Below are 19,937 nucleotides of genomic sequence, written 5' to 3' on the forward strand. Positions count from 1 at the left end.
TAACAAACCACTTGAGATAGAGGCTGATACCCTAAGGACAAGCTTAGCAGTGGAGGGTCTCCAAACACAGAGTGGATGACATTTGTGAGATTTCATGTAGGGACAGAGAAAGAAAGCCAGGAGGCTGGGGACCCTGTGGTAGTGGTGGAGAGAATGATAATCCTCCCACCCCCGCCTAGGGAAAAACAATGTCTAATAAGGATCTTTTAAGGCTTTTATCTTTTAATTTTTTAACAAGACATGTATAATGTAATTCTCGGCTACTTAATGTCCTATAACGACTTCAGTACACTCGACATTGATTGGATTCTGTCAGGAGAGTTGAAGAGGTGTTGAATTTTGCATCTGGGTGATGGATAGAAAACAGAGAGCATGTGCAGACCCCTCCCCCAGCTGACATGTTCTGTTTCTTGACATCTTTTAATAGCAAAGATACATTATTAAAATAAGTTTCTTTGGGGGATGTACCAACTTCATGGATAGCTCTACCCAAAATGGCACTTTCCTCCAAATGGTTAAGTTACAAGAGAAAGGAGGATGCGTGAGTTCATTGAAAAATACTTATTGAGTGCTTACTCTGTGCACAGTGACTTTCTTTGAGTTGTTCATAGAGAATTATGCAGATTTTGAGAAGTTTAGGAGTAATCTTGAAATAAATCAAAGCAATTCTCACTAACTGATTGTGCTAAAACATATGGTGTGATTCCTTCAAATTTTGTGCTCTTACTTTTTTTAGGGCACACAGAAAAGGAGATGGTGTTGGGAATGGGGTACTAAGAGCAGGTCTGTTTTCTTCATTCATATGGAAACTTCTGCAGAAAGAAAACTAAACCACCTAAGATATCTAGCACATCAGATTCTGCCTCCATGTTTTTCGCTTGTGGCCAGGCGGAACAGGTGGAAGTTTCTTGAATCAGCTGGCCCTAATTCCTGTTGCTTTCACTTTGACTTAGGCCAGCATTGATGGTACCTCAGGAGAGGCAGTTGGTTGAAGTTGGTGTTAGGATCCTATTGTGGCAAATAAGGGATGCAGAATTCCCTCAAAAGTTTCTATTTGCATTTTAATGTGCAATGCTAAATGAGAATGAACACTCTACAAGGCTCAGGACACCTGATACATCAGAATGGCATGGCAGCATTGAGGTGGCCGTCCATCCTGGCATGAATACAAGATGATTTGTCAATATCACAATAAGTAGCATCAGCGAGGTGACCTCCATCTTGGCCTGAACGTGAGATACATTTATTGTCTTTGGTAGCAGGAAGTCAGTGTAACCAGAACATAAAGACATCTCTTTAATCAGCCACAACCACCACAACCACCACAACCACCACAGCAGAGGCCACAGGTCAATAGTTACTGACCATGCAACATTTACCAGGCACTCTCTACTTTTGGTTTTCTTTTCACAGCAACCCAACAAGTAGGTGTGGCCATCTCCAGTTTGCATTTGAGGAAACTGAGGTTCAGTGAGACAATCTGCCTAAGAACACAGTATGGGGGAGCCCAGAGCAGCTCATCCAAGGACAGACATCTAGAATAAGGCAAAGGCTGTGTTGTTAAAAACAACACAAACACTGCATGCCCGTGTCTGATCTGCTCTTTCCAGGATGTGGAAAGCTCAGTTGAGACAGTGGGTATTTTAATAAGAAACTAACCTAATGGACAATAATTCCCATTTATTGCTCTGAAGTATTTTCAGGATTTTAATGTGTATCAAAGGTGATGGGAGAGAGACGGACATAATCAGACCTCAGTTCTTTGCATCTTAAAGAGAAGTTTCTCTTGATGTACCTCTTTTGATACTAGATGCTTAGGGATTTTTGTTTATTTATTTTTTGAAGAAAAATATAAAAAAATAACCAAGGAAACAGTGTTTCTGTATCTTCTGTAAAAAGAGGGTTGAAGACATTATCCCCTGTTTTCTACTACTGACTATAAGATCCATGAGATGAATTCTGTAATTTAATACCAGGAAAATGTTTGTCACTCTTAGAAAAACAAGCAATTTTGCTTTAATCAGATAAGGAGAATTATCTAGCCCATATTCCCTTTTCTCAGAAACTAAGAGCTAAAATTCAGTGTTCAAGGATAGAAATTACATTAAATGGCTGATACCGTCCAGTAGAAATATAACATGGGCCACGTATTTGATTTTTTCCACATATGTGATTTAAAATTTTTAGTGGCTAACTTGAAAAATAAAAAGAAGTGAGTGAAATTAATTTTAATAACACACTATGGAGCCTAGTATACATAAAATATTATCATTTCAACATGTAATTAAAGTAAAATCAATGTAAGTCAATATAAAATATGAGCTATTTTATATTCTTCTTTTTTTAAATAAAGTCTTTGAAATTTGGTATGTATTTGAGACTTACAGCACATTTCAACTTCCATGAGCCACTTCTCAAGGGCTCAAAAACCACATGTGCCTAGTGGCTGCCATATTGGACAGTGGGTCTTGATAACTGGTAGCCACTCAGATTGTGTGTATGTGTGTTGCTTCCCTTTTTCTATTTTCATAGGATTTTTACATATGTCTTCTACGATGAATTACTTCCATACTCTATTAGAAGTTTTCAGGATATGACCTCTAGGTAAACAAATATGTGAATAAACAAACACATATATATCACTGCAACAGAAATTTAGAAGTTTTAGGCCAAGCTTTGCCTGAACCATTGTGTAACTGTGTAATTGTAATTGTGTAATTGTGTAAATGTCTTGAGCTTTTGGCTTCCTCCCTGAAGAAGTGGCAGCAGTTCACCTCGATGGCTTCTAAGACTATTCTAATTCTAAGAAATAGTGATGTTGTTGCTTTTTAAAACCCAACTACTGGGTTTTGATTGTGCCGTTAAGTTAAGCACATATTCAATCATATGTCACAATGTGGATCTGAAATTGCCTCTTACATCTCTCTCTAACCTGGCATCAAGCTAAGATTATTCCGTAAGGAAGAGAAAGAAAGGATGGAATAGAGCCTATCTGACTCAGCTCAGGGGCAGGTGGCTTGCATGATCACGTAGTTCCCTGCATTGCCATGCTAGCTACTTATGGGTGATAACTGCAAAGGTCATGGTCACTGCTGTGTCCCCAGGGCACACAGTAGGCACTCAATAAATGTTGGTTGAATGAATGTGTGAGAGATGCTTCTCCTTGTCAAGGTCCAGGTACATGGGGCTATGGGGACCCCTAGACCCAAACACAAGGGTTACCTGTACAAGCCTCTGTGGGTTTCAGCAAAGGCAGCTCTTTTCTATAACAAGTCACCTCTTCAACTAGGTTCTAGAACACAGCAAAACTGTATACCGGCCAAGTTAACAGCTGTAATATGGGAAGTCAGCCAACTGGTATTGGGCCCACAGGCCAGAACCCAAGGATAGGACTTCCTGTATATCTATTCTTAGGAGGCAGGCAAATAAAGAAATTTAGTCCACAAGCAAAACTGAGCTGAGGTGGCCTTCCTTCTTGCCCTGGATCCAAAATATGGTGTAAAATACTGAAAAATCCACGTATAGGACTCTTTTCCTTCACACTATGAAACAAAGTAGAAATACTCAACTTACTTTTTCTTACTGTCCTTTTTGGCTGTCTTTTCCAAAGCTGCCCTCCTTCTCAAGTAGTCGTTCTGAATTTCATTATACTTTGTAGTGTGTTCTTTGATTAGGTCAGTGGTTTTCTTGTGGTGTCTTTTAACCAGGTCTTTCATTTCTTTGTAGTGCTTCTTTTGAAGTTTCACAAATGATTTCTGCTGCTTTAGCTCTTCGATGGTCTGGGCTTCCACTTCTGCAACAAATGAGTATAAGAGCTAACAGACGTGGAAGGACTGCAAACACAGATGTAAAGAGGAGTAGCAACCTGCTTCTCAGGCAATATTTGTTTGATCCCAGCCAACTGGAGCTTCCGAGCAGAGCTTGGATGTCAAACGTATCTTGGTTCCAGGCTGGCACTTGGTAACTTCTGCGATTCTGTCACCGAATTTCTCAAAGACCCAATTTCTTAACTCATAATTTTTTTTGGAAAGTTTGGCTTCCCTAGAAACAGAGCCTGAGGGCGGGGGGGTGGGGTGGATTCGAGTGTATGTGATTTACTGAGAAGGGCTCAGGGGGAGGAAGAGAGTGCAGCAGACAAGGAAGGGGAAGGAGCTGAGCAATGGTATGGTCTCCATAGGAGCCTGGCTTCTGCCTGTGGGTGGGAGCTCTGGAGGATGACAGAGTGGGTCTCACCTTGAGGCAAGAAGACCAGCCTTTTGCACATTGAGAAGGTCAGGGAAGGAAGGCATAACCTCCTGGTGAGGGGTCTTCCTCTGGGCTTAGGGCAATTTTAAAGAGAAAGGGAAGCTATGAGCTGTTAGCAGCAACTCTCAACCACAGCTGGAGCATGGGTGCACCAGATGGGAAAGGGATGGGCACCAACAGGATCCACTTTAAGGACCTCAGTATTTCCACTACTTGTTAGGATTGTTGTGATGGCGAAATGAAAGAATCATGCAAAGTACTGAACACACTTTCTGGCAGTGTGCCTGTTGAGGCTTAACAAATGATCATATATACAGCATGGTCTCGAAGGGGCACTCTTCATACCAGAGACTTTGTAGGTTTAGATTTCTTACAACAGTGTTCCAGGAAAAAGCACCGAAGTGGGGGCAGGTCCCTTGATGGGATTTGCCCAAAGGCACCATCAGGGTTAATGGTAGCATCCATTACTATGAGGTATTTAATCCAGTGCTTAGAAAACATGTAATGTGACAGACCTGGACCTTAAAACGTTCTGTATTTTACCGACATAGTTCATCAATTCTAGAATACGAATTTTAAAGTATGCAAACATTTCTGAAATTAAGATGCTTTGTACAATCACAACTTGTTGGTGCTTTTCTTTCTTAGCAATCCATGAATAGTGGGGTGCCTTCAAACTGATGGTGTCTTAACTTCAATGAATTATCATTTGTTTGGACCTAACTTAAGTCACAGTTCACATGTTTCCATCCTTTCATTTGAACTTTCTGCTTCTGGGAACAAAAATATGTTATCATAAATATTTAGAACTGTCAGGAGATTCAGAAATAATATACGCCATGAACAACAACAGACCTGAATAGAAATGAGTTATCTAGTGGATAAACACTGAAATCAGAATAATAATTCATGTGCTTCAATGCTAAGGTCGTTAAGCAATTGAAACATGTTCCCCTTTTTTATAATGTGTCTATTCTCCTGGCATTCGATTCCTTTTGAGAAAGAGGCCAGGAAGAGAATCAGGTACATTTATCTAATGGTTTCCCTCAGGCCCAAATGGACTCATTATGGTTGCATAATAACTTATTATACTACGAATTTATAATCCTAAGGAATTGCTACATTTTGGGTAACAGATTCAATCCCACTTCATTAAAATGGCATAGAGCACTCCAGCAACAGCAGGTTTAGCAAGAAGGCTCAAGATGTTCCAACCTATGATTAAAAAAAAAATTCCACAGAAAGTACTATCTTTTTTTTTTTAAAGTCTGGGATAAAAGGCTATTCTTCGAATAGGCTCTTAAGCATAAAGGGAATGTTCATTTACATAAAGAAACAAGTATCACTCATAAACAAGCCACCCAGAGATCCTCACCACTAATAACTTTGGTACATATCCACTGTCTTTTCCCTACACATTTATGTATTTTAAAATAACATTGGACTGGGGCGCCTGGGTGGCTCAGTTGGTTAAGCGACTGCCTTCGGCTCAGGTCATGATCCTGGAGTCCCTGGACTGAGTCCCGCATCGGGCTCCCTGCTCGGCGGGGAGTCTGCTTCTCCCTCTGGCCCTCCCCCCTCTCATGTGCTCTCTCCTTCTCTCTCTCTCAAATAAATAAATAAAATCTTTTAAAAAAAATAACATTGGACTGTCTCTTGTTTTATGTGTTAACATTATATTGTTGCCCATGGAATTAAATCTTTTAGAATATGTTTTAATACATTCCTCAAGTAATTATCCGATGCAGATTTTACATATTGGTGAAATATACACACATAAAAGCGCATAAATCATAAATCCACCCCCCTATACATTTTCCCAGAGCGAACAGACTTTCGTCACCACCACTCAGATCAAGATCAGAATATTATCAGTGCCCCGGAGATCCTCTTTTTGGCTTTTGCATTCTCTCTCCCCTCCCAAGTATAATCCAAATCCGTGTTTCTAACGGACGGATTCATTTTGCCTGTTTTTAGCTGTACGTAGCAGGAATTACAAAGAATGTGCTCTCTTGTGTCTGGCCTCTTTACCCCCACATTGTGCATGTGAATTTTATCCATGTTGTGTATGATCATAGCTTATTTATCCCTACAGCTGTACCCTATTTTATTCTGTGACTATACCACAATTTATTTATCTACACTACTGTTTATGGACATCTGGGTTGTTCATAGTTTTTGGCTATTACCAAGAGTGCTGCTTTTGGTGAACATGTGTTTGCCTTTCTTCTGTGTATTGGACCAAATATTGTAAACATTTCGAAGATTCTGCCACATGCTGCTCATTGTATTAAAGAAATCGTGTACCAGTTTTGGTCCCACTAGTTTAAGGAACTAACCAAATATAAATTATTTTCCAACGGGATCATAGTTCTTAAACATTCTGTATTTTGTGGTCCCAAATGGTTCACATTCTGCATTTCTAAAATACGGCTAATTATTGGCACTTTGGGAAAGTGTGTATTCCTGTTCCCTGGGTCATATTTCCTGTATGAAACTATCCTTTGATTCTAATATTGATATCTTATGAAATTATATTATTTTTATACCAAGAGTCCTATCTACCAAATATGGTTACTTCTCTGTGATGACATGATTACATTGTATAATGTGGCTTGAACTAGGATTATTTATCTGTGGATGTTTTCAGAAAAGAAATATTAATGATGTTATTTTTCAGAGATGAGAGGAAATCTCTCTCTAAATACTTATGCTGTATAATATTAAGCTGCCTAATTCCATGGGGTAAGAAGGTGGCATTTACCTGTTAAAACACTCTGAATAAGATCTTCTGTTTTGGCAGGTGCCTTTACAGAACCTGAAATAAAGAGACAAAAGAAATAGCCTCCTTTAACTTTAAAAAGTGTGTTCTTCCCGTAAAACAACTAAGTTTGGCCCTTGAGTCTAAGTCTTTTTATGGAGAAATAACAAATTCTAGGAGAAAATCACTAGGGTTTTTCCCCCTTGGAAGCAATGTCTTCATTTTGTTACTTTGAGGCAAACCTAATTAAATGCAAGTCTATATGCTCCATTTACAGACAGAAAGGACATCCCTCCACTTTGAATCAAAACGGTCAACAAATTCCATTTTAACAATGCTACTGCCACCTTTTGGCAAGATCAGGAATGGCAAGTGGACTTTTAAAAATCAAACGCTGACCTGCAGGCAGTAATAACTGAGGCAGGCAAGATCCACTGGGGGATACCAAAATTATCAGATAAGTTGAAGGACAAAAAGGATATTTTCATAGGCTCAAAGCATCTCCCCCAAGACAACTATTATCTATAAAAGGGAAATGAGAACTTTCAGTTTAAAAACCTGGCCGGCTCCACCTCAACCAAGTGCTCCAACATCGTCGATAATGAGAAATACTAACATTAGGTACCCCTAATATGATGCAGTGAGAGGGACAGTTTTGTCTCTGTGATATTCTCATCCAAAATGCAAAACTTCACTCTAATTGCGAGAAAACATCAGACAAACCCAAATTGAGGGATATTGCACAAAAGAACTGACCAGTACTCTTCAAAAGTGTCAAGGTCATAAAAGACAGGACAGACTGAGGGACTGTCATAGATTCAAGGAGATTAAGGAGACATGACAATTAAATACAATGTGGGATCCTGAGTTGGAACCTGGAGCAATAAGAAGACATTAGTAAAGGGGCGCCTGGGTGGCTCAGTTGGTTAAGTGTCGGACTCTTAATTTCAGCTCAGGTCTTGATCTCAGGGTCATGAGTTCAAGCCCCACATTGGGCTCCATGCTGGACATGGAGCCTACTTAAAAAAAAAAAAAAAAAGAAAAAGACATTAGTAGAAAGCAGGTGAAGTTCAAATGAGGTCTGTGCCAATGTTAATATCCTGATCTGATAACAGCACCATGATTCTGACAGATGTTAACCCTAGAGAAGAAGAGATCAGTTTTGTGATTCTGTGCCATTTTTAAAAGTGATTCTGTAAGTCAAATTATTTCAAAACATCAAGTTAAAAAAATCAAGTGCTAAAATGCCAAATTTTCTTTTACTCTTCAAAGCACAAGACTATATTTACTCATATATTTAAATGACTTATTTATATTCCAGAAGCCCTCAAAATGTTTGTATTTGGTATATAAAACTCTTCATTTGAAAATATCACTCTTTATGATCAAATCATCTTCTTACTGTTATTGATCTCAACAACCTTCTTAAAAGCACAGGGCCCAGTTCATGCACACTTGATACAAATTCAAAATGATTTGCTCTTTTAAAAATCCCACTCTCCCTCATGAGAAATGCCTTTTCCCTTCCAAACAAAAAAATCTGGATTTCGTCACTGCCATGCTGTAGTAGGACGAGGAAGGAAGGAGACAAGGAAGACATAACTACATGGAAGGAAATTCTTCTCCCTTTTATTTACTTTATATTAACCCATTCAACAAAAAGTGATCAAGGACACGCTATTCCTCAGGTCTGTGCAAAGGAAGCATCAAACTGAAGCCTGGGGAGCCTACCATCTACTGGGGAAAGGGGACATACATAGGAGAGAGAATTGCCTAAAGCAGTCTTAGATCAAAGGTCAAAGTTAGCTGCACAGAAATCAAAGGATTTTTCTAAGGAGTGAGACAAGAGTGGACCTTTGGTAGGAATAGAGTTGAAAGCAAGAACTGGGATCATAGGGAACTGTGTCCATCCTGACTTCCTTCTTCACTAGCTATGTGGCCTTCAGGAAGTACTTCTCCATCTTAAAACCAATTTCTTCATCTGCCCAATGGGGACAATGACAGAAGCTACCCTCATAGCCCTGGCACTAGGGTGAAATGAGTCAATCCACTTGAAGGGCTGAAAAGAGTGCTCAGCACATGGTGGACACCCAAGGCCATTGAAAAATAAGTTGGAGAAAGATGGAAAGGAATTGTTGGCATTGTAAGGTAGAGCTAAGAATGAGCTTGTCAAGCATAGCTCTTTATAAGTTGCATGAAGAACCCTTCACAAACCCTGCCCCCACATGGATTATAACTGATCACTAAATAGACATGGAGATCTGGGCGATGGTTTGTTGTAGCTTCATAAGATGATAACTTATGTTACCATAAGATGAGCACTCATGAATCTCTCTTGGCATTCATTCATTCATTCCACATTTCTGGAGCTCCTCCTACGTCCTTGCATCTTTGCTCATGCTTTCTCTTTGAGTGGCACAAATAAATTGGAGGCTCTTAGTCATGTCGTATAGCTCTCTTTTCAGAGTGTTTACCTGGAGCTGGTTGGCTGTGGAGAGCCTGGGAGGGTGGTTTGGGTGCCAAGGATGTAGTGTGATTCACTCCGTTTTCTGCTGGAGTTGTCCTGGCTTCATTCAGAACTTCCGATGGTGTTTCCCCAGGATCAGTCTATAATCATAAACATCATTTCATTTTCCACATTTTCTACTGTTCTTTTATGACTTTCCTAAGCCAACAAGGCTACATTTGATTTAGCATTTTCACAACGCATCTGGGGTCTGAAATATCAAATTGAAACTGTCTGGAAAGTAGGATAAAAATAGCATGGTGTTGAACCATGACCCCAGTAGGTTAATTATGTTAAAAAGCCCCGATTTGTACACTTTTCAATGCCCATGCCCCTTTGTAGTGCCCTCCCACATGGATATAACCATGTGATGTGCTTTGGTCAAATGAGACAGTAGCAAATTTGCTGCAAGCGGAAGATTGAAAAGGTATTTGCGGGCGCCTGGGTGGCTCAGTTAGTTAAGCGACTGCCTTTGGCTCAGGTCATGATCCTGGAGTCCCTGGATCGAGTCCCGCATCGGGCTCCCTGCTCGGTGGGGAGTCCGCTTCTCCCTCTGACCCTCCTCCCTCTCATGCTCTCTGTCTCTCATTCTCTCTGTCTCAAATAAATAAATAAAATCTTTAAAAAAAAAAAGAAAAGAAAAGGTATTTGTGAATTTTCCCTCTGTTTCTCAGACCCCTGCTACAACTGTGGAGGATGAGACACCATGTGGAGGAGAGCTGGGTCATCGAGGCAAGGATCTCCTAGACCAGCCAGGCCCAGCTGACCACAAACACATGAGTTTTTGTTATGCAGCAGTAGCTAACTGGTACAATGATTTCAAGCACAGATTTTGGAGTCAAACTTACCCGGGGTCACAATCTGGCCTTGCCACTTATTTTAAAGATTTATTTATTTATTTAAGAGAGAGGGTGGGGGATAAGCAGGAGGAACAGAGGGACAGGGAGAAAAAGATCTCAAGCAGACTCTGTGCTAAGCACAGAGCTCAATGCGGGGCTCGATCTCACAAACCTGAGATCACAATCTGAGCCAAAACCAAGAGTCAGATGCTCAATGGACTGCACCAGCCCGGCACCCCTGGCCTTGCCACTTGTTAGCAGTGTAGTATTGGGCAAGTCACTTACTTCTCTGCCTCAATTTCCTCATCTTTATAGATGAAGATGTGTCTGTACTGGGTGTCATAATATTACGTACACTGTAAGGTTGTTTAAAGGACCAGATAAGTTAATAGTTATAAAATGCTTAGAATAGTTCCTGGCACAGAGTGAATAGATACGTCTAAAATAAATAAAGCTTTTAAGTTTGTACAATACTACCAGTAAATAATAATAATAAGTGCACTGGAATTTATGAAATCTCTACTCCATTCCTTCCAGCAGCTAGTCCACTGTGTTCTATATAGAATAAACATTAATAAATGTTTGTTGAATAAGTGTTGGTCTTTATAAAATAATTGCTTCAGTAGTCGTCACATACCATTGCAATGATGCCTTTCAATTCTGAAATGCCCCACAACACTTTTCTTAGAATTGCCATCCAAGTTCATGGCAGACATTACTGAAAACGGCTATCCCAATATTCTACTTGGTAGTACATAAAAAATATATATTAGGAAATAGCTAGAAGTCATTTGGAGCCCAACCTTGTGATATTTGTCATGTAATTACAGATAGCAGAAGGTCATATGAAAACATTTTTATAAAATGTAAGATGAGAATGATTGTCACAAGTGGCTTTGACTCTGTCCCCCAAAAGCATCGTTAAAACACGAGTTCCAAAACTGCTTCCCGTGATGGCAGAACTTATTTCAATTCAACAAATCACCCCAACTTATCTACCATGGCCTGCTCATGGCTAGTGGTATTGAAGTGCAAGCGATGAGCCCTGGGACGCGTGGCTGGGAATGAAGTGGGGAAGGCAGGAACCTCAAGGGGGAAATGAGCCAGCCTACAGAACTCACCATGGTAGAACACTGCTTTTTGAAAAAAATGGCTACTCTGCTTGCATTATTAAGTTACATCCTTCAGGAAAATTCTCCCTAGAAGCATTATGCCAAAGGGAGGGATTGCATATTTTTTGTTCACCAAGAAATTGCAAAGTGGGTGTGCCTGGTTGGCTCAGTTAGAGGGGCATGTGACTCTTGATCTTGGGTTGTGAGTTCGAGCCCCACATTGGGGGTAGAGATTACTTAAATAAATAAAACTTAAAAAAAAATTGTAAACTGGAGGCATGGGGTCCAAACACAGTGCATGGAAATGTTTTCTTTGGCTCACCCAAGTTTGCCAAAGATTTTAATGAAGGAGATTTTATGTTAATAAAACGAATTTCTTACTTTTTTTTTTTTTTAAGATTTTATTTATTTGACAGGGAGAGACACAGCGAGAGAGGGAACACAAGCAGGGGGAGTGGGAGAGGGGGAAGCAGGCTCCCCGCTGAGCAGGAAGCCCGATGCGGGGCTCAACCTGAGGACCCTGAGATCACGACCTGAGCCGAAAGGCAGACGCTTAACGACTGAGCCACCCAGGCGCCCCATTTCTTACTTTTCTTGAAAAATCAGATCAGCAATGCTGGGCCCGCATTCCCCACGTTGGGCTAGAATGGAGTGGTTTCTACCCCTCTTAGGATGGTTCCCTCTTTACTCATTTAGGCTTTACCTGTCTCACTCCTGCAGGCATTTGGGTTTGTGGGACACTTAAGAAGAAATATCATATATGTTTGGCCACAAAATTCATAAAGGAGATGCATGTACATTGCACAGGATGGACTGAAGTAAAGGGAATGTGGGAAAGGGTCCTGGGACATCAGCAGGACCTGGTCCTCTGGGTAAAATAAGGTAAGAGAAAGCGTCCCAGCCTTCCCAGCCTTCCCAGCCTCCCAGCCTGCAGTCACCAAACTCAGCTGCCTGGGACACGGGAGGAGGGTACTCCTGTTCCATGGGCATCCGACCTTCCCCATCTATATCCAGGCAGGTTTCTGGAACCATGTGGGAGATAAATCACATATTTTCCCAATGTGATAGCGGGCTAAAATTAGCCCTCTGGAGAAAGGGTAAAAGAAAATTCTGAGGGAGGAAAAAAGAGGTGATAGCAGGCCAGCTTTCACGAAGGCAATAGTATGTGGTTTTTTTGGCAACCAAACTTAGTATCTTGGAGGTATCAGGCTGGAAGTGTGTTCAAAATGAATCCAGCAAGCCTATTTTCTCCTTGTATCAGGTTTGCAGACATTCCATGTAGTTGTACGCCCTTGGGAAGCCAAGTTCAATCATCAACTTGAGTCAGGTTGAAGGAAAAATAAATCTCTGCTTATAAGGTTATGCAAGACAAAGCCCTACATCCCAGAAGCTGACATAATGTATCAATTCAGAGAGATTTTTTTTTTTTATTTTAAGGCCGATAAATGTTGAATAAACATGCAGGCAAACACGTTACAGTTATAACTGATGATGAAGAGACCACCAAGGTTTGGCGCTGGATTTTGAGATAAGCTTCCTGCCTCCAGGAAGGTGGATTGCACTGCAGAGCTCCAGGGGGCGCCATTCACACCGTACAGTCTTTTAAAGATTGCATTTTTATGTAATCTCTGTACCCAGCGTGGGGCTTGAACCCACAACCCCGAGGTCAAGAGTCGCACACCCCACCGACTGGGCCAGCCAGGCGCCCCTCAGACTGTACATGAATAGGCTGTTAATGGAAAGGATGGAGATGAACAAACTGACCAGACCTAACGCAACAGGGCAAAGCGGGGCCATGGCCAGAGTTGGAGTGGGAGCTCCTGGAAAGGGGCGGCTGCCACTCAGCTTCAGCCTGTTATTGCCCAGGCTTCGAGAAAAGGGGACAACGAATTTTGTGTGTGCGTATGTGTGAAAGCTCCTAATTTTAAATCACTGAGGCCAAACAAAGCACATCTTCAGGCCACATTTGGCCCGGAAGCTGCCGATCTGTACGCTCTGCTCGGAGGAGCAGGGTTTGTCTACAATTCGGGGACTGTGTCAGGGTGAGCGCCCCAGCAATGGTGGCGCCAGAGGGGCATGCTGGAAAATGCAGTGGGCCAAGTAAGCGGCAGCCCGCCACGCCCCACCTCCTCGCCCAGGGGCCCGGCGAAGGTGGAGGACAAAGGGTGGGTGAGGAGGACTGCATGCTGGACTAAGGAATCTGGGGGCTCCTCCACAGTTTTTTTGTTTTTGCTTGATACTTGTCAGGTGTCTCTTATGATATTCCGGAAACAAATTTTATTTATTAATTTAGTAAGAATCTATGATGGCAAATATATCAGACTGATGTTTAAAATACTATGCTAACCAAGGGCAGTAGGTACAAATTCTAATCGACTGTTCCCTCATGGAGAGTGCTTATAGAAGCAGCTGTAGATCAGCGAGTGCTCGATGTTGTTAGACACACCAACCTCATTGCAGCCTACGTGGGCTGCCTGCTAAGGTGTTATTACAGGTCTTTACTAGGGGCGCCTGGGTGGCTTAGTTGGTTAAGCATCTGCCTTTGGCTCAGGTCATGATCCCAGGGTCCCTGCTCAGCGGGGAGTCTGCTTCTCCCTCTCCCCCTCTGTGCTCTCTTTTTCTCTCTCTCTCAAATAAATGGATAAATAAATCTTTTAAAAAAGGTCTTTACTAAAGACTTTATTAAAAGTCATATAACTTGCTAGAGGCCACCCAGTTAACAGCAGGATTGGTGTTCGAATATGTGTTAGAATCTAAAGTCTGAATTTCACTGCTGCCCTACTCCACTCTGAATTCTATGCTAATAGCAACTTTTAAGGAACCACAAAGGTAACTTAATTTGCAGCTGAAATTTAGAGATGTATAAATGTGAACATCATTCTCAAAAAGTTTACTCTGTTACACTAAAAAGGCATTCATGTATAAAAAGCTAAATGAGTTAAATAGAACAGCTAAACACAAGAACTGAGAAACAAAAAATGCCTATGGTAGTAATACAATACTAGAATGAAAGGTTTTGACATCATCACTGAGAGGTTGAATAATTCCCCTTTATAGATATGTGAACTGAAATGCAAAAACCAAATTCCTTGTCCTGATCAAAAGAATCAGTGGGGATCAACCCCTGTGGCTTTATTTCTGCCTAGCCTTTCCCCAAATATTCTTTTTTATGAGTTTAAATAAAATAAGCATGAAATACTTTCATGTTTTACTGGAAATTGCGATAGAAACAAAAGAACAAGAAATTTCAGTTTTCTCAATTTAATGGAGAGCTTCCTGGGATCCAATTAAATAAATTTCAAGGAAAGAAGTTTCAGAAGATAGTATGTTAGTTGCACTAGATTTTGCTTAGTTGGGTGGAAAAAATTGTGCAGAATGAACTACAGCAGTAGGTGCCTGCCCCCTAGTGGCCAAATGGAAGCATTACAATATTTTTCCTTCAAAACATGGGATAATGGACTTGTTAAAACCAAGATTTTATTAAAAAAAATTGTATATCCTTCCTCTTTTCAAAATGAACAGAAGTGACTGTAAATTATAACACAAGTGGATTAGTAAGAGGATTACTGGGAAGGCTGTTTTCTTTTACAAGTTTTGCAGAAGGAGGTGATGCCATTTGGTACACCGGTTGAAAAGATTTCCATCCAGCGCATTGAAAATTTGGATCTGACAATCAAGCAATAGAAAACTAGGATTTGGGGAATTTATTTGAAAAGGTAATATAGTAAGTAAATATTTATTGTACTATTGGAGGTGTTGGGTCATGCTGTCCTGCCTGAATCACATAAAAAGTATAATCCCTTCCATGTAGTGGTTAGGATGACAGCATCTTGATTCAGATACCAGATGAGTAAGGGGCAGGGTCATCAGCTTTTACTGAATATCAAGGGCAAGTCTTATAATGTCATCATGTAGAAATCCAGTCCATTCAGGACAGATGTGGGCTTTTCCCTCAAGATAGAACTTCCTCAACCATACATACAATTGGTACCTTGAATTCATATTACCTGGATGAAATTAAATAATGTATCTACTGCACATGTCTAAGGAATTAAAAACATTTCTAAAAACCTCCCGATGTATGTATTCTGAAGCATTTCAGGATGAAGTATACTAATATTTGCAACCTACTTTGAAATGCATTAAAAATAAGATAGAATAATGAATAGATAGAGGGATGGATGAATATAGATATGATAAAGCAAATGCATCAAAATTAAAATTGTGGAATCCAGGTGATTGATATATAGATGTTCATTATACAATTCTTTCAACATTTGGCTACGTTTGAAAATTTTTATAATAAATGATGGCAAAACTATATTGTGAAGAATCTACCAGAGTGAGTTAGAAGCAGAAGACAGCTTTAAGGAGCTGAATAAATTCATCCGTTGACTTCAGTTTTTGTCATATCTGTGATCACATAAAAAGTCATCAGCATTCACATGGTATCTTTGTTGAAACATTTGTAACAGCTGTTCACATGTTTATGCATGAATTTTTATTAATGTTAGTCTCTTCCTCCAGATTGTAAGGCCTACGAGAGCATCTGATTTTTTTCATCATTATATATAATTAATATATGTTATTAATAATATATGTTATATATTATTATATATTATATATAATTAATAATATGTTACATATATTACATATAATATATATAGTATATAATGCTCAGCATGGTGACTGACAAAGTTGTGTTCAAAAATTTTTTAATTGAATGAATAAATGAAGAAATCTGCATTTTGTTTTCAGCTCACATATAATCACTACATACACTGTCAATGACAAGGTCCTGAAGCTAAAGAACCACCTTATGCTACCATAAGAAAACAATTTTTTTTTGAATGAATGAATCAGTGAGTGAATGAAGATGCTGCTCTTGTCTGCAGAGAATCTGCATGTAATTCAGAATTATGGCAGTTTATTTAGAAATAGATTAAAGGGAGACACAATTTTATATATGTTACATATATTATCGTTCCTGCCCATTTTAATTTATTAGAAATATTTAATACAGTCGCCAAAGAAATCAGAAGAAATGAACTCTTTATAGTTGGGCAGAAATCATGAATTTTTCCTTTTAAAATGAATGTAGACCATACAAGGAATTTTTGTGATGTCCTTTTACAAAATAAAAATTGCGTGGACACTTCACTACTCAAGCCACCTGCATTGTTCTGGGCCAGGAAATCAGAGACGCCAACAGTTGGTTTTAAAAGCCACATACCGTTTCACAGAATGGATGCAATACCGTGTATTCTGGATGGACAGCTAACCTTCTTTCTACTTTTTGCACCTACAGAGGACAATGCTTGTACAAACATCCTTGTATATCTATCTTCAAGTACTGGGTTTTTGTTTTTGTTTTTTTTTCCCTGTAAGAATAGGAAAAGGCAGGGATGTTGTATAATGGGAAGGGAGATTTTACAAAACAAGCAAAAGGGAAAACCACTCACCATATAATGCTACAAATGAAAATGTTATCTATAAAGTGACCACATATGAGAAAAAAATGAATATGCATATTTGAATAAAGATGAAAAGGAATATCAATAAACAAAGCATTTACTTGAAAAAAAAAAAGATTGTAGACCAACCACCCTTAACATTCATCTTGTGGGAATGTATCTTTTGAATTAAGCCAAATCACTTGGCAGAGACTACGGTCAATCACTCACAAAACAGATTCTGGACAATTCCCTGAGAAGAGTTTCTCTTGGAACCCTACTGGGGTCCTGTGATAAAGCTGACATTTTAGAGTGGATGGAATAATGGCTTTTTAATTCCACATGGGGAGCGTCCCAAGTGAGACACACATGTAGGACTCCACAGCATTGGTTCTCAACGTGTGGTCCCTTCACCAGCAGCATCAACATCACTAACAAACTCATCAGAAATGCAAATTCACCCCAGACCTACTCAGTCAGAAACTCTCAGGGCGAGGCCAGCAATCTGTGCTTTAAGAAGTGATCCAGGTGATTCTGATAGATGCTTAAGTCTGAGGGCCTTGCTACTCAGAATCTGTTCCTATAGGTCAGTAGCTGCAGCATTGCTTGGAAGCTCCTTAGAAATGGAGAATTTTGTGCTCTGCTTCAGAACAATGAAATCTGAATCTGCATTGTAACAAGATCCCCAGGTGATCTGTATGCACAGTAAAATTTAAGAAGCCTTACTCTAGAGAGTGAAAAACTGTCATTGAGAGTCACACTTTTACAGTCCCTATGGTAGGGGCCTGGCATGGACTACAATATTCAAATTTCTGGCTGTAGTGCTGTTCTGGGCAGATGAACCCAAAGCTCCTTATTTGAATCCACTGAAATTTGAAAAATTGATATGGAGGAATTTGTAAAAGCAGTGAGACTGAACCAATTCTTGAGTAGTTTCAACTCAAATTCATATATGGTCTTCCGTTGAGAACTCATTTAAAAAGACTCTAGTTCCATTTTTTGCTTACTGATATTAGGCAAGTCAATCTACCATGATAAGCAACTGTTCCCTCTTTTAAAAATGGGGATTATGTGTTGCCTAGTTAGGGCTTAGTTTTTTCCAGGGCACCCAATAAAATGCCTTGTAAACTCCAGAGCTGTATATAGAAATAAAGGGGTAGTGTCATTATTTAAAGGCCATCTCCAAAAAGGCAAATTTTCTCTTCCTACTTTATTGGATGCTTTAAAGTTCAGGGATTGTGAGAAACTATTGTTTCTATAAGTTGGTATTTTGCTAAATTATTATTTGAGGAGCAAGATTTTCATTTAAAGAGAATCCAAAATGACCAGGAAACCTCATCTTTGATTTTAGCGCCAAGTTCTTGAACCATGGATGAGGCATCAAGCTTCTGTCTTAGAAATAGATTAAATGACACCCAATGTTTCTCTGAAGTTAAACACAGTAACCTTATGAGTTGTACCACCTTGAATTTTTGCGGTTGTTATCCTCCCGGTGAAATCCACACTAGATCCTATAAACCCTTTTTCTTTTCAAATAATCAAATCCCATCAAAGATGCCAACAGTGCCATACGCTGAATAAGGAAATAAATTATTTTTGATACATTCCAGCTCACTTATAAGAACACATGAGTCTGACACCTTAAAAAGTAGGCCTCTTGGAATTAATGAAAATATGGTATTACTAAACAGCTTTCCCTTTCAATGTCAAAGTGATATGAAGATCATTAACACACCTTTGCTGTGTAATACACACACATGATACAGGAAACTCTTCAGAACAGAAATTTTGGCCTTGAGGGTTGAGTAAGGTTTGGGGTATCAAGTTCTCTGTCTTATATCATAACTTTCCCCAAGGGTGGAAATGAACACTTAGTGAATGAATGTGGCCTTAGAAGTTTTTGAGTTGGGGGCGCCTGGGTGGCTCAGTCGTTAAGCGTCTGCCTTCTGCTCAGGTCATGATCCCAGGGTCCTGGGATCGAGCCCCACATCAGGCTCCCTGCTCCGCGGGAAGCCTGCTTCTCCCTCTCCCACTCCCCCTGCTTGTGTTCCTGCTCTCGCTATATCTCTCTCTGTCAAATAAATAAATAAAATCTTTAAAAAAAAAAAAAAAAGAAGTTTTTGAGTTGGGGGAACTGAATTTTGGCCAGAAGCCAGGGTACAAACTAATTAAATGGAACCCACATATATAAACCTCACTATTGAAGAACAATGTAAAATCCTGTGATATAAAGGGGGGGAATCCTGACATTTGATTCGACAAAAAATTCAATTCAAAGGTTGCTACTACCATTTCAAGTAAAGGTCTTAATATTCTGTGCTTAATTATCCAGGCAACAAGCTATAGAGGACAGAAAGAGGAAGGAAGCGTAGTCCTTGTTAACGGTTACCAGAAAATTGCAGTTTTGTTATTGAGGTAGTACAATGGGGTGGAGTGTATACCCTTGCTACTCAAAGTATGCTCCGTGGAATGGCATCACCCCTTCACCTGGGACTTGTGAGAGATGCTGAGCCTCTCCCCACCCCAGACATGCTGACTCAGGATGCCCTGGTCTGCACATCAGACTTATAGAAATGCTGTTGTAGAACATGAGTCCTGGAGCTAGATGGCTTGAATTTCAACGCCGACTCTGCTCCTTACTGGTTGTGTGACACTGGCTGAGAAATCGAATCTCCCGGTACTCAGTTTCCTCATCTGCTAAATGGGAATAATCATAGTAACCAAGACATACGGATATTTTAAGATGTAAGTGTGTTAATACATGAAAGGGCTCAGAAAAGTGCCAGATATGTAGTATACGCTCAGTAAAATGCTTCTGCATTCCCCAACATGCTGAAGCAAGTCATGTTCAAATACTGCATGTGGACATTAAAGATGTCACATAATATTTTGTATTCAATACATTGGATATTTACTTTTTTCTCTTTACAGGTGTATTTTAAAAATAGAAAATCAGGAGTGTTACTGGTGTCTCATTAGGCATTTCTATAACCACATGAAAACATTAGGATTGTGAAACCA

At 39.9% G+C, this 19,937-nt stretch overlaps 1 protein-coding gene across 4 annotated transcripts in view; it reads right to left on the reverse strand.

Annotated features, from left to right (window-relative positions):
• The window catches only part of PLCB1 (phospholipase C beta 1), a 681,734-nt gene that overhangs the window by 108,888 nt on the left and 552,909 nt on the right, over window positions 1-19,937 (reverse strand). For all 4 annotated transcript variants that reach the window (XM_035005857.1, XM_035005858.1, XM_035005860.1 and 1 more), the window contains exons 24-26: window positions 9,481-9,613; window positions 7,010-7,063; window positions 3,574-3,793 (exon numbers count right to left, since the gene is read on the reverse strand). In XM_035005857.1, the coding sequence (XP_034861748.1) occupies window positions 3,574-3,793; window positions 7,010-7,063; window positions 9,481-9,613 (407 nt within the window). The remainder of the gene's footprint in view (window positions 1-3,573; window positions 3,794-7,009; window positions 7,064-9,480; window positions 9,614-19,937) is intronic.

Source organism: Mirounga leonina, unplaced genomic scaffold (assembly GCF_011800145.1).
Source record: "Mirounga leonina isolate KUSES-001 unplaced genomic scaffold, KU_Mleo_1.0 Mir_150, whole genome shotgun sequence".
Classification (NCBI taxonomy): domain Eukaryota; kingdom Metazoa; phylum Chordata; class Mammalia; order Carnivora; family Phocidae; genus Mirounga; species Mirounga leonina.